This window comes from Cariama cristata, unplaced genomic scaffold (genome assembly GCF_000690535.1).
Source record: "Cariama cristata isolate BGI_N322 unplaced genomic scaffold, ASM69053v1 scaffold6557, whole genome shotgun sequence".
NCBI classification, from domain to species: Eukaryota; Metazoa; Chordata; class Aves; order Cariamiformes; family Cariamidae; genus Cariama; species Cariama cristata.
In genome coordinates this window covers 573-12,894 of record NW_009628259.1, presented here as the reverse complement: position 1 = coordinate 12,894, position 12,322 = coordinate 573, and the positions used below count along the sequence as shown (strand labels likewise).

The 12,322-nt window shown below is 41.9% G+C and overlaps 1 protein-coding gene across 1 annotated transcript in view; it reads left to right on the top strand.

Moving 5' to 3' along the window:
- The window catches only part of CAMK4 (calcium/calmodulin-dependent protein kinase IV), a gene marked incomplete at both ends in the record, with an annotated part of 52,820 nt that extends 42,380 nt beyond the window's left edge, over positions 1-10,440 (top strand). Inside the window, 3 exons of the mRNA XM_009704732.1 lie at positions 384-458; positions 5,808-5,883; positions 10,310-10,440. Coding sequence (XP_009703034.1) covers positions 384-458; positions 5,808-5,883; positions 10,310-10,440 — 282 coding nt within the window. The remainder of the gene's footprint in view (positions 1-383; positions 459-5,807; positions 5,884-10,309) is intronic.
- Positions 10,441-12,322: the final 1,882 nt, after the last annotated feature.

The following is a 12,322-nucleotide window of genomic DNA, read 5'->3' as shown; positions in this document are numbered from 1 at the left end:
TGCACAATATTTTAGCCCAAGATTGTTCTGTTAATCTTATGGGATTACTCACAGAGTGGAAGCTGAATATATACCTGAAATGGATTTCTGGATCACTGCTTATATACCCTTAGGCATCCCATTTTATTGGCTTTGTGCAGTCTTCAGGATAAAATACAAGCTACATTTCTGCCAAGCAAGAATCAGGCATACTCATTTGTAAGGACAAATTTTGATTCTGGATTGCAATCTGGATAGATTCTTTAAATTGATCCTGATCTCTGGAAATGACAGTACTGTTCATTTAATGCATAAATGTTCATTTAATTACATATAGAATGTTAAAAAGAAAAGTGATTTTACAAGGAAGTAAGAACATTAATATTCGTAAACAATCTTAACAGCTGACTTTGGACTTTCCAAGATTGTGGAAGATCAAGTGACCATGAAGACAGTTTGTGGAACTCCAGGGTACTGTGGTACGTTGTTTTGTTATTTACTGTATGCTGCACTTAATGTGAGGATGTTACATTTTCACTTTCCAAGGTGAAATGCTTCTTCATCAAGTCAAAATTCAAAAAGCCCCTAAAAAGCAGAAATAAACCCCTAAAATTCAGAACTGGCACTGGGTTACATTTTTCTACACTCATATTCTCTAGCACTGAAGCTTAATAATCAAAACATATGTTATGGTGCAAGTTCATTACTTGCATGGAAATAAGTTCGACCATCGTAAAAATGCTGAAATTACTAAAATAATACTGGAGAGGCATCAGTAGAAACTTGGACTATGAAAGGCATAATGGAAAACACTAAAAATCTGTAAAGTTCATAACATTTATGAATATATGAATATTGCTTACAGTGAATTTATCTTAAAGTAATTTTTTTAACATAGAGGAAATCAAATTATTCCTTAGAGTAGGGTCATAAATTAATCCCCTAAACCCAAAACATTTCAGCAAATACATGGTTTCAAGGATTGGCTCAAACCATTCTGGTCCACACTGGAGTGGGACCTGTACAACAGAATTATGCGTGCCATATCAAGGAGTGCTTTGTGGGAGATGTTGTCAACTGGGGAGGCTGGTGTAGATCTCTTTCAGCAGTAAAAAGGCTTTGGCCCTTTTAACTAATCCTCTTTTCTCCTAAACAAAGTAAGAATGAAATCATAGGTTTGCTTCAGTTTTACCAAGAGAGTGAGAGTCAGCATGAACCAGTGCTTACCAAAATGACTAATATGCCTGTGTATTCACAATACTTCAACAAGCATGAGTTTATGGGTGACTTCAGAGCAAACATCCAACTCATGAGCTTAGCACCGTATTACATAAGGATGGTAATTTTAGTTCCTTTATAATTTAGAAATTAGGAAATTGAAATTATATACTTAATGATGTTGGGTTTATATTTCTCAGTTTGTGGCCTTTAAGGACACTTTCTAGTTGTTTAACTGTGGAGGATGTGCACAAAGTTTAGAAACTGTGTTTCATCTCAGTTGTCCTGTTCTTACACGACTTTACAAAGTCACAGCTAGTTCATGCTTCTTAGTCTTGTAGCTTTTGTTAATGTAAAGCATCTAATTTGAATGCAAGAAAACCGATACTTCAAATTAAAACAAATTTCTGTAGAATCACATTTAGGTAAAAATATGTTCCCTCACTGTCACATGGGAGAATGAGGTTTTGCTAAGCAAGTGAAAAAATATAGTACTGGTAACAGTCCATGAATAATTAGGAATGTGGGTTTTTTTCTCCATTGCTTTGGGGAGAAAATAAGTGGGGCAGAGAGTGAACACTAGAATTGCTTTATGCATAACATCTGGCAAACAATGCCATAGCTGTGCTATATGTCAGATGTGGGTAATCCAAAGAGGGCATAACTAAAACCAACCCCGAAAAAATCCAAAAATCTAAAACCAGAGTTCAAGCACATAACCTGTCGCAGTAGAAGGAAAGCAGCATACAACTGGTCTTGAAAAAAATAGTTAAAAAGGTTCTGCTGAGCCCCAACGGCTGTTCCGTCGTGGGGCTGGAGCATTTCACTCTGCCCATGGGGCTGCTGCGGGAGCTTGTCCTGCTGCAGGCGGGGATGTGCCCAGCCTGGCCCTCCCCTGCACACAGCAGACTCTTCTTCAGCAGCAGCGTCCCCACATTGGAGGGGACGGCACGGGTCTGTGGGGTGCTCCATCCTTGTGGAGAGCCTCCGGCCTGCCTGCGGGTGGGTGGTCTGCAGAGCAGGGCAGACCCCTAATGGTTTCTGGCTCAGTTTCCTATGGCGGCACTGAGCTGTGCAAGGCTGAGCAGCCAGCAGCTGGACGGAGCTTCGCAGGCGGCCTGGAAGCTTTCAGCAGGGCATCCTGTGCATACTGTTCGTACAGCACCCTTGTGCACAGCTTCACTGTCAGAGAGGGACAGCTAGCTCCTGGACATGTGCAGAAGGTCGCCTGGACTCCCGGAACCAGCAAATGAGCCAGAAATGGATCCTCCAGTGCCAGAACATGCAAAAGAAGGAGCCTCTGTGGCAAAAGAGGATTTCAGCTGCCTCTGCAGTCTTCTTGCCCTTCACTGCAAGGCACTTCCATGTCAGCAAACCAGCTAATGGCCAGGGAGGCTGGTGATCCTGTTTACAGCAAGGCAAGCCTGCTGGGCTTCCCATGGTGGATACTCACCTCCAGTAAACAATGTGATCTTGTGGAGAAACCTATTTCTGCCATTCTTGCTGAACTCTAAATCCTGAATGGGTGCCTACAAGAGACTACAAGTTGCTAGCAGTGTGCTGAGTAGTAAGCATCTCAGGTAGTTTTGGACAGAGCTGAGCCAAGCCATGTGGAAACTAAACTTTTGGCCTTTGCTTTTATAACTGTAGAAGCAAAGGAAAGAGGACATTGAAAAAGACCGTAAGATTACTCTTGTTATCTCATAGCACAGCTGATAATGCAATTCAGGTGACATGTCCATTACCTTGTGTGACATTCTCTGGCAAACACACACAGGTGCCAAGTATGCTTTAGAGTAGCACTGAATTCCAGTCTACTTAGTTTCATAAAACTGTACTTCACATATTAGCTATTACTGTTCTGATTGTCTTCTCTCATGACAGTTGTACTACAAATACCATAAAACCGTAGCTAGTATTTAGCCCTTTTTATGCCTGTCTTCGTATACTATAAAAATAGGATAAGGCTTATTCCCATAAAAGAACCCTCAGAGTAGGGACGACTTGGGGAGCGGGGGGGTCTCACGCTGAATGTCTGTGCTAACAAGAGAAAAAAAGGAGCTTTGTGCCTACAGACATGGACCTGCAATCCTTGCTTTACAACCTGAGTTAACTGACCATGCAGAATTCCTGGTGCCTGGCAAATATTCAAGCATTACTTTACAGAAGTAGAGGAAACCCAGGAGGAATAGTGTTGAAATGCCAAATTAAACTATGAATAATGGATAGTCATAGGCTGCCAACTCCCACATCCTGCCCACCCAGCTATCAGCAGGTTCTCCAGAAAGGACACAGCAACAAAAACACACACTGGAATCTGGATGCTTTGGCATCAAGACTTACCAATCTACAGTCCCTGGGACATGCAAAGTGATGCAGAGGACTGAAAGCAAGAAGATGGTCACAAAGAACTTAACTTGCTGAGATGTGCTTTCAGTGAACTTAACAAGAAGAGCGTAAGTGATTTCTGACAGTAGCATATAAATATAAGCCAGGGCAGAGCAGTGATTCATGATCAGTCTGTTACAGCCTACATCTAAAATATCAGCAATGTATCAGTCAAATCCATTCCCCAAAAACAAACTTCTGGAAATATTAAAAAAAAATGTATTTACTAGATGAATAGATGTGTAATCACAGTTCAGATACCAAGGCAGACCTCTATATACAAATCTTTGGTCTCCTTTGTGGCCATTTTACAAAACTGAGGTGGAAGGAGGAGAAAAGTGAAAGAAGGGCTGAAAGTGTCTTCTGCCATTATCCTGAGCAAGAAGACCCTCCAAGAAACATTGCATTCTCTAGAAGAGGAAGCATATTGGCCATTAAACTAAAGAACTGTCCTATTTACTTCAGAACTCCCCACATGGTGTTAACAAACATGGCAGGAAGAGCAGTCATTAAAATCTCTTTTCTTGGTCCATCTCCATCTCTTTCTCTGAGGCCATTGGCTGCTTTGCCTGTAGGCTGTCCTGTTAGCTACAGGTTGACTTGAGTTAAAATGAGTTGGGATCTAGTGTCACTTCTCAAAACCAGTCTCTTTCTGTTCATCAGTTTACCTAGCAGAAGAATAAGGAGGCAGGGAGAGTCTGAGCTTAGACTGGCAAGTGTTTGCTCAGCTGCCAACTACGCAAGTGGTATGTAGCAAACTTAGTGATAATGTCCTTTGCCTTTTATATTAATGCTTTGTAAAAATGCTTGATATGTTCCCTGTGTGCTAAATCCTTTAGGTAAGTTGAAGAAATCTGAGCCAGCTGCCTGGAGGCCATTAGGGAGTTGTGTATACTCTAATTAAAATCATGCTTGGGGGAGCCTTGCTCCCCTGGGATATTGCAGCCTGTTCCTCAGGAGACATAGCTGCCCCAACGGAGACCTCCCACAGGCTGGGAACAAAGCAGGAGCATGCCGGCAGCCTCGGTCAGTCCTGGCAGGCAAGCAAAGCTTCAGGCTGAGCAGGGAGCTGTCACACATTTCAGGCAGCCCCAACCCTTCTTGGCCCTGCTGCTCATGGCTCTGAAAGTGTAGTGCGGGAAGGTGAAGAAATGTGTATGTCCTGCAGCATTGATGCGCGTAGGTGCAGCAAGTCCACTGTGCCCCAGAAATGTGGCAGCCATCTCACGTGTATCGTAGAGCTGGTGGGTTCAGGAGCTGTACTGCCATCCCGTATATTTGATATTAATACAGATACAATGGTTACTGGGAAGAAGGGCTACTGATATGTGGAAGTGTGGCTGAGCAATGTCTTTTTAATTATTTTTTTCAAAATTAGTTGGGTGTTTTTGTCTGTGGCCAAAAGGTGAGGAAGGGAAGGGTCTTGCCTCCCTCGGTATCAAGCACTTGCACTTACTCCTCTGGAGATGCAGCGTTTTCATCCTGCCCCCTCAGGAGCTTTGCCCAGGGAGGTTTGCCCAGTCAGAGGCAAACCCCAAGGGTACGTGGTGCCACGGGCCCTGGAGGCATGGGGACCAGGGCACTTGAGGTGGGCACAACAGAGTTTGAATGTGCAACCAGGCACATTTTTAGTCCCGCACAGCAACAACTGGTATTGTCTGAGGGATACAGTGATCTGCTCAGCTTTCCTCGAGGTGTGTCTTTCAAGCTGCTTGGGCAGAGATTAACTCCTCTTTACCATTGCAGAGCTGAAGTCCTCTGAGACTGCTTTTCTGCCTGCTCCACACTGCAGCAAAAACAATTGCTTGAAATGGTCTTGTCTTTCCTCACAGTTAAGATAGAATACCAAAAATAAAGCCCAAATAAAGTACCAAGTAAATAAGTAAAATAGTGAAGTAAAAGTACCACCTGGTTTGTCATATTGCAGCTCCAGTGCTGCTGTAGCTTTCTGTGGGTCCTTTCACAAGCCTAAAAAGCAATTTGAAACCTGTTTTGTTTTGTTTGGGTTTTTTTTTTGAAGTCCACTTTTCATTTTATTCTGGCTGTGCTTGGACATGACTTCTGTTGCTTTATACTCAGTGAAAAGAATCATTTGCCTAATTAAGGTCTTAAGGAGCAGGCACTAACTTTTAAAAAGACACGAGCGGAGTTTAAATTGACTTTACGACTATTATTTCTGCATTCAACTTTAATCTTATTGACAAGTGTTTTATCATCTGCAGCACCAGAGATACTACGGGGATGTGCCTATGGGCCTGAAGTGGACATGTGGTCTCTGGGGATTATCACCTACATCCTGTAAGTGCAGACAGTGCCACGGAGTGCTTCATTTGTAAGCACCTGCAGGTTTTTATGACATTATGAGCTGTGCCATTGGAAAACACAAGATCCTGAACTTTAATTATGATATTCCTAATCTTATTTAAGTAAGTAAAATCCTAGAAAAGCATGGCAAAACACTCAGGTTATATATTTGATAAATATAGCACTTCCTTCTGAACAGCAGCAAGGTCTGTGCAGAATCGTGCTATTAATGTGAATGAAGCTGCTGAAAGCAAAAATACAGGCATATGAGTGTCAGAAAGCATCGTATTTTTTTTTTCTCATTCACACAAACTGTGAGATACACTATGATCCTAAGTAGCTTCTCAACTGCAAATGGGGCAAGGAGAAGTTAAGGTGCTTGCAGTAGTTTCACAGTGCCTGTGAATATTCCCAAATGCAGCTGCCCCATCTTGTCAGCCGCAGACACTGCTACAGCTTTGACTGCAGCATCAGTGTTGCTGTATCACAGCATCTCAGCCAGGAGGCAGGGAACAGCCCTGAACTCGGTCTGCAAATCAGTCTGACGGGTTGAATGATTAATATTGAAGTGTTGCACTTCTTACAAGATAACCAGAGACTCTATTGACAATGCTGGGCTATGAGCAATGCTGGCCATACATATTTTAAATAGTTGAAGTTACAACTAAAGACCAAAATTTTCAAACAGTTGTGTCTAAAAGTAGGCACTTGTGTCTGCATCTTAATATGGCTAGTCCTAATTCCATTTGTGAGCATTGTAATTATTTTATTGTATTGATGGAATATTTCAAAGGAAGCTTGTTGAGAAAGGAAAATGGTATCTTATGTATTGACACTTCTCTTTATGGCAGAATAAATAACTTCATTTATTCCCTCGGCAACACCAATGCTAAGCGGGCTTGTGTAGTTGTATACGATACTTGCAGGATGCCTTTTATGGGAAGAAAATGGGATTTTACACATGTATATTAAAGATATGGAGGATTTTAATATTTTCTTTCCCCTTGTAGGACTCATTAACTGTATCCAGCAAGTACAATGTGTAATAATTATTTTCTTTATGTCTTTTGCAAAGAAATAATTATATTTTCTAGGGTTTATACTAAAAGTACTTGTAAGGATATATAAACACTCTGATGGAAATATCAGAAAACATCTTTTGTTCTCTACATAAGCTTCAAGTAAGTCACAGCTCTCGTTTTGGGTGCCTGTAAATAATAGGCTACAGTATTCCTACTTGGTATTTTCTTATGTGCTCCTTTTAAAATGTGAATCTTTGTCTCAAGGCCTGGTTCAAGTCTGTAGAAGATCACATCTCAGGTACTGCCTCCCAGGTGGACATTCCTCATCAGTTCTAGTGATCCACGCGTGGCAGAGAGATACGAAATTTGCCAGCATGGCTGCCTCTGAGATTGGAGAGGTGCCTTTTGTTGTCCCTTTACAGGGATAACAAGATTAAGCCATGGGCTTGCCTGGTTATTCAGCATTTGGGGGATAGCTGTTGTACTTGAAACTGAGAGCCTTCCTTAAGCAGAACTTGCTTTCATGTGTAGGCAAGCTCCAAGCAAGAATGTACAGCAAATTCCCATTTGAATATATGGAGTGGCATTTGCTATATGCAACCTTTCAAAACTTTCTGGCTGTTCAGGAGATGCTCCCAAGCCACGTTAAACCTCTGCACTGGTGTAAACACAAGTGTGTGAGCTCCTGCTCTCGGTGGGACACTACCAGTGTAGATACTCCTCTACTTCCTCCTTCTGGTCCTCTCCTCCTCCCCTCTCGAAATCCAATTTGGCCTACAGGAACAAGTCAGGCAAGAAGAGTGCTAGTCAAATGCTCTTGGCCATCTTGTCCATTTAGCTTTAACAATATTCAACATTTAAAACTCTTCTATTAAGTGTAAAACTTTGTAGATCAACATTTCTGATGGATTAGAAGCTGAGACCAGAAAGGTACATGTACAGTAACTAATTCATTAATCCTGCAGCCTAAAGGACAGTGTTGCATGTCTCAGTCTCAGTTTAGTAGAGGGAATGCAGTTATGTACAGTCAAAAAAAAAGTGTTGCTGTGTATGCCTCCAAAATAGAGTGGATGTAAGAGTTAAGTGCCATGCTACAGAAGATGTGCATAAAACTGTATCTTCTCACCAATACAAAGTACACTTACCATGTGATTAAGAAAAACTTTGACACATATTTTGACAGAACAATTATTCCTGAGGCAAATTATGTTAAGACCTATTGATAATAACTGCTAATTCCACGGAAGCCACATTTATAGTTTTAACAGCAAAGAGGACCAGTCCTTTTGTGTTCCTGCAGTAGGTTAGAAACGCTACTGCACAACTGAGATGCAGATGGTGGTCAACAAATACAGAGGCTTTGCCTGTAGTCAAAATTGCATGGATTTAATTAAAGGTGGTTTTTTTACTAACTTACTTAAACAGACACAATCTGGTCATTTCTAACTGCTTTTGAGGCTGTTTACATTGGTTTTTTCTTTATTTGGTAGGTAATTGATTTAAAGTAAATCAAATAATAAAATGAAATTTTATAATAAAATTAAATCAAGAGCAGCCACGCTGGGTCTTAACTTGGTTTAATTTATCTAACTTGAAATCACACCTCTAGTTTTATTCATCTAATTTGACATGTAGCAAAAAATCTGTCTTCTAAAAAGGAAAGTTTTTTTAGGTAGAAGCAGGTTAATAAGACAACAATAGGTGATAGTAGTGACTTATGATGAAAATATTTTCTGGAGTAAATAGAGAATCACTTAGGCGGCTTCTAACACAGTCACAACAAGCCTTAAGCATGACCTCACTGTATGTCATCAGCTACCTGGTATCCAGAAGCCAGTTTCGGCTGCACCAGTTAGCAGCCTAACAACCCTACTCAGCATGGGGATAGGAGTCGATCGGGAGCCAGCTCAGAAATGGTGGTGGGAGAGGCAGGCAAGCAGGAGGGGAGCAGCAGAGGGACTGTGACCAACTCCCACCTACTGAAGCACACAGCATTTGAAGGTTGGATCCTTGTGTTTTAATCCATCTTTGCCAGACTTGGAAATTAATAACATGCCCAGAATGTGCTTACAGTGGAGATTCTCTCCTCTTCAGCCATGCAAAGCGATGTAGCTGTTCCACCCGCAGCTACACACTACTCCCAAAAACATGGTTCTTCCTTGAACATCTGTCTTCTTTTTCAGGACAGTAAGCACACTGATGGGGTTTAAAAATATAAAAACAAGTTAAAATGTAAGGTTAAATTTTCTAGATTTGTTGCTGTCTTGTTCTTTATGGTCTGCTGTTTTTATCCTGTCATCATCTTGTTGCTTCTTGCATTTTCTGGAGGCAGAGTAGCAGATAGACTTTCTGTTTAGCTCAGAACACTTACTGGTTGAATAGGAAATTCACTTTAAAACATCTGATTATGTGTGCAAGCATGATTAAAGTGCAATGAAGCAACAAAAAAGGACACTATATAAATGGAAACACTTCTATGAGTTTGCTTTCCCCAGGGCCAGCAGCGTGGATCTGTGTCAGCATCTGTATTATTCAATATATTCATAAATGCACTCATAAGGGAAATTACAAAATTTCTTGATAATATGTAGATTACTTAAGTAAAGATGAGAACTGATTATTAAAACCTGCCAAAAGTTTTTACATTTTGTGAATAGCAGGATGAAAGAACATACAGAGATGAACATAATCAAAAAACAGTCCTAACAGGACATGTTAAAACTTCAAACTTCACAGGTAAAATGTGGTTCCTCAGCTAATTCCTATCCCTCAGGAAAGAGGGATTTTGATAATTGCTCTATGAACATGTCAACTCTGTGCTTGTAAACAATCCAAAAAAGCGCATCCAAGGTCAGGAATTGTTAGCAAAGAAGTGGAGATTAAAATAGAAAACATCATTACACTAATTTGCAACTCTGTGGTGTGCCCACAGTGAATGGTGTTTGCACACGCTTCAAAAAAGACACAGCTGGAGAAGACTCACAAAAGAGGGCAGAGATGAGCAAAGGTTCCAGACTGAGGAATGAGTAAATAGTCCAAGGGATTTCAATCTGAGACCAGTAGAACGAAGAGATGATAGAAAATATTTATTGGTATGTAGAAGGTAAACAGATACCAACTGTTGCATAGCTCCTCTTATGGTAAGTCCTTGTATTAATAGTTCCAATTATAGACATGTGAAAATGGAAAATTTACAATCTGATCAGCCTTTCCCAGTGCTTATGAATGCTTAGAACCACATTTTGCTCAGCTCTGGGGAATTAGGAGTTCATAAGAACATCCAGGTCTGGTTTCCCAAAGTGGTCTACAGGGCATAAAGTAGGGTAAGATAATACCAGGAACTAACAACCCAAGACTAATTACTCTTTGATAAATTTGTTTCTTTCTTATCCTTGCAGACTTTGTGGCTTTGAACCATTTTATGATGAAAGGGGAGATCAATACATGTTTAAGAGAATCCTAAACTGTGAATATGACTTTGTGTCCCCCTGGTGGGATGACGTATCTCTGAATGCCAAGGATTTAGTAAGTAAAGCAAAAATGAGACTCGAGTATCTTTGCTGATACGTATTTGTCTAGTATCACTTCCACTGAGAAACAGTCCATTTTGGGGTGGGGACAGAATAATTGGTTAATTAATTGTTCATGTGGCTCCTTGCATTTTTTCTTCTTATCTCTGGTACATTGTGGTGCTAAATATTCCCTGTTAGTCCAGTGCTGTAATTTTGAACTCAAATCATGGATGTTCAGGTCCTTCTGTGAACTAAGCCACAGTTTGTTGGCAGCTGTCACAGCGTTCATGTATGCCTGCCTTTCATGCTAACTCTGAGGTGTTTCATCGTTCCTCTTTGCAGGACAACAACCTTCAGGGGAATGTAGAAACAAGCCCTATGTTTTGTGCAGTTTTGAAGTCTGACTTTGGAGGAAGAATATAAAAAGGAGTGAAGCCACATACACACGCACACACACTTCTGCTGACAGCTTTTTTCTGTACAGTTAAGCTTTTTTTCAGCAGATCAGGAAAGACTCATTACTTTTAAATACGGTCCATTAGCAAAATGCAAGGGCTGGCATGCTATCTGCACTGTATTCTTTTATTACTGGATAAAGTAAATTGAATCCAGGAGATACTGACCTGCAAAGACAGGTATACTTGAGTTTCATTTTTAGTCAACAATAACTTGCAGAATACAGTTATTTCATTAGCAATGAAGTCAGAATCACAGAATCCCAGAACGGTCAGGGTTGGAAGGGACCTCTGGAGATCATCTGGTCCAACCCTATCTGCCAAAGCAGGTTCACCTACAGCAAGTTGCACAGCGTTGTGTCCAGGTGGGTTTTGAATATCTCCAGAGAAGGAGACTCCAAAACCTCTCTGGGCAGCCTGTTCCAGTGCTCTGCCACAAGTTCTTCCCCATATTCAGATGGAACTTACTGTGTTTGAGTTTATGTCCATTGCCCCTTAACCTGTTGCTGGGCACCACTGAAAAGAGTCTGACCCCATCCTCTTGACACCTGCCAGTAAGGTATTTATAAGCATTAAAAAGGTCCTCTCTCAGTCTTGTCTTCTCTGTTCCAGGCTGAACAGACCCAGTTCCTTCAGCCTTTCCTCATAAGGGAGATGCTCCAGTCCACTCATCATCATCATTGTCCTCCATTGGACTCTCTCCAGTAGTTCCTTGTCTTTCTTGAACTGGGAAGCCCAGAACTAGACACAGCACTCCAGATGTGGCCTCACCAGGGCAGAGTAGAGGGGGAGGAGACCCTCCCTCGACCTGCTGGCCACACTCTTCCTCATGCACCCCAAGATACCATTGGCCTTCTTGGTCACGAGGGCACATGGCTGGCTCATGGTCAACTTGCTGTCCACCGGCACTCCCAGCTCCTTCTCCGCCAAGCTGCTCTCCAGCAGGTCAACCCCCAGCCTCTACTGGTGCATGGGGTTATTCCTCCCTAGGTGCAGGACTCCACACTTGCCTTTGTTGAACTTCATCAGGTTCCTCTCTGCCCAACTCTCCAGCCTGTCCCGGTCTCAATGCATGGCAGGGTTTTTTTTATCCACTCCTCCCAGTTTTGTATCATCAGTGAACTGGCTGAGGGGACGCTCCACCCCTTCATCCAGGTCACTGATGAACAGGTTAAACAAGACCGGACCCAGAACTGACCCCTGGGGAATACCACCAGCTACAGGCCTCCAGCCAGACCCTGCACCCCTGATCACGACCCTCAGCTCTGCCATTCAGCCAGTGCTTAATCCACCTCACTGTCCACTCATCCAATTCCCACTTCCTGAGCTTACCTATGAGGATGTTATGGGAGATACTGTCAAAAGCATTGCTGAAGTCAAGGTAGACCATATCCACTGCTCTCCCCTCATCTACCCAGCCAGTCATGCCATTGTAGAAGCCTAT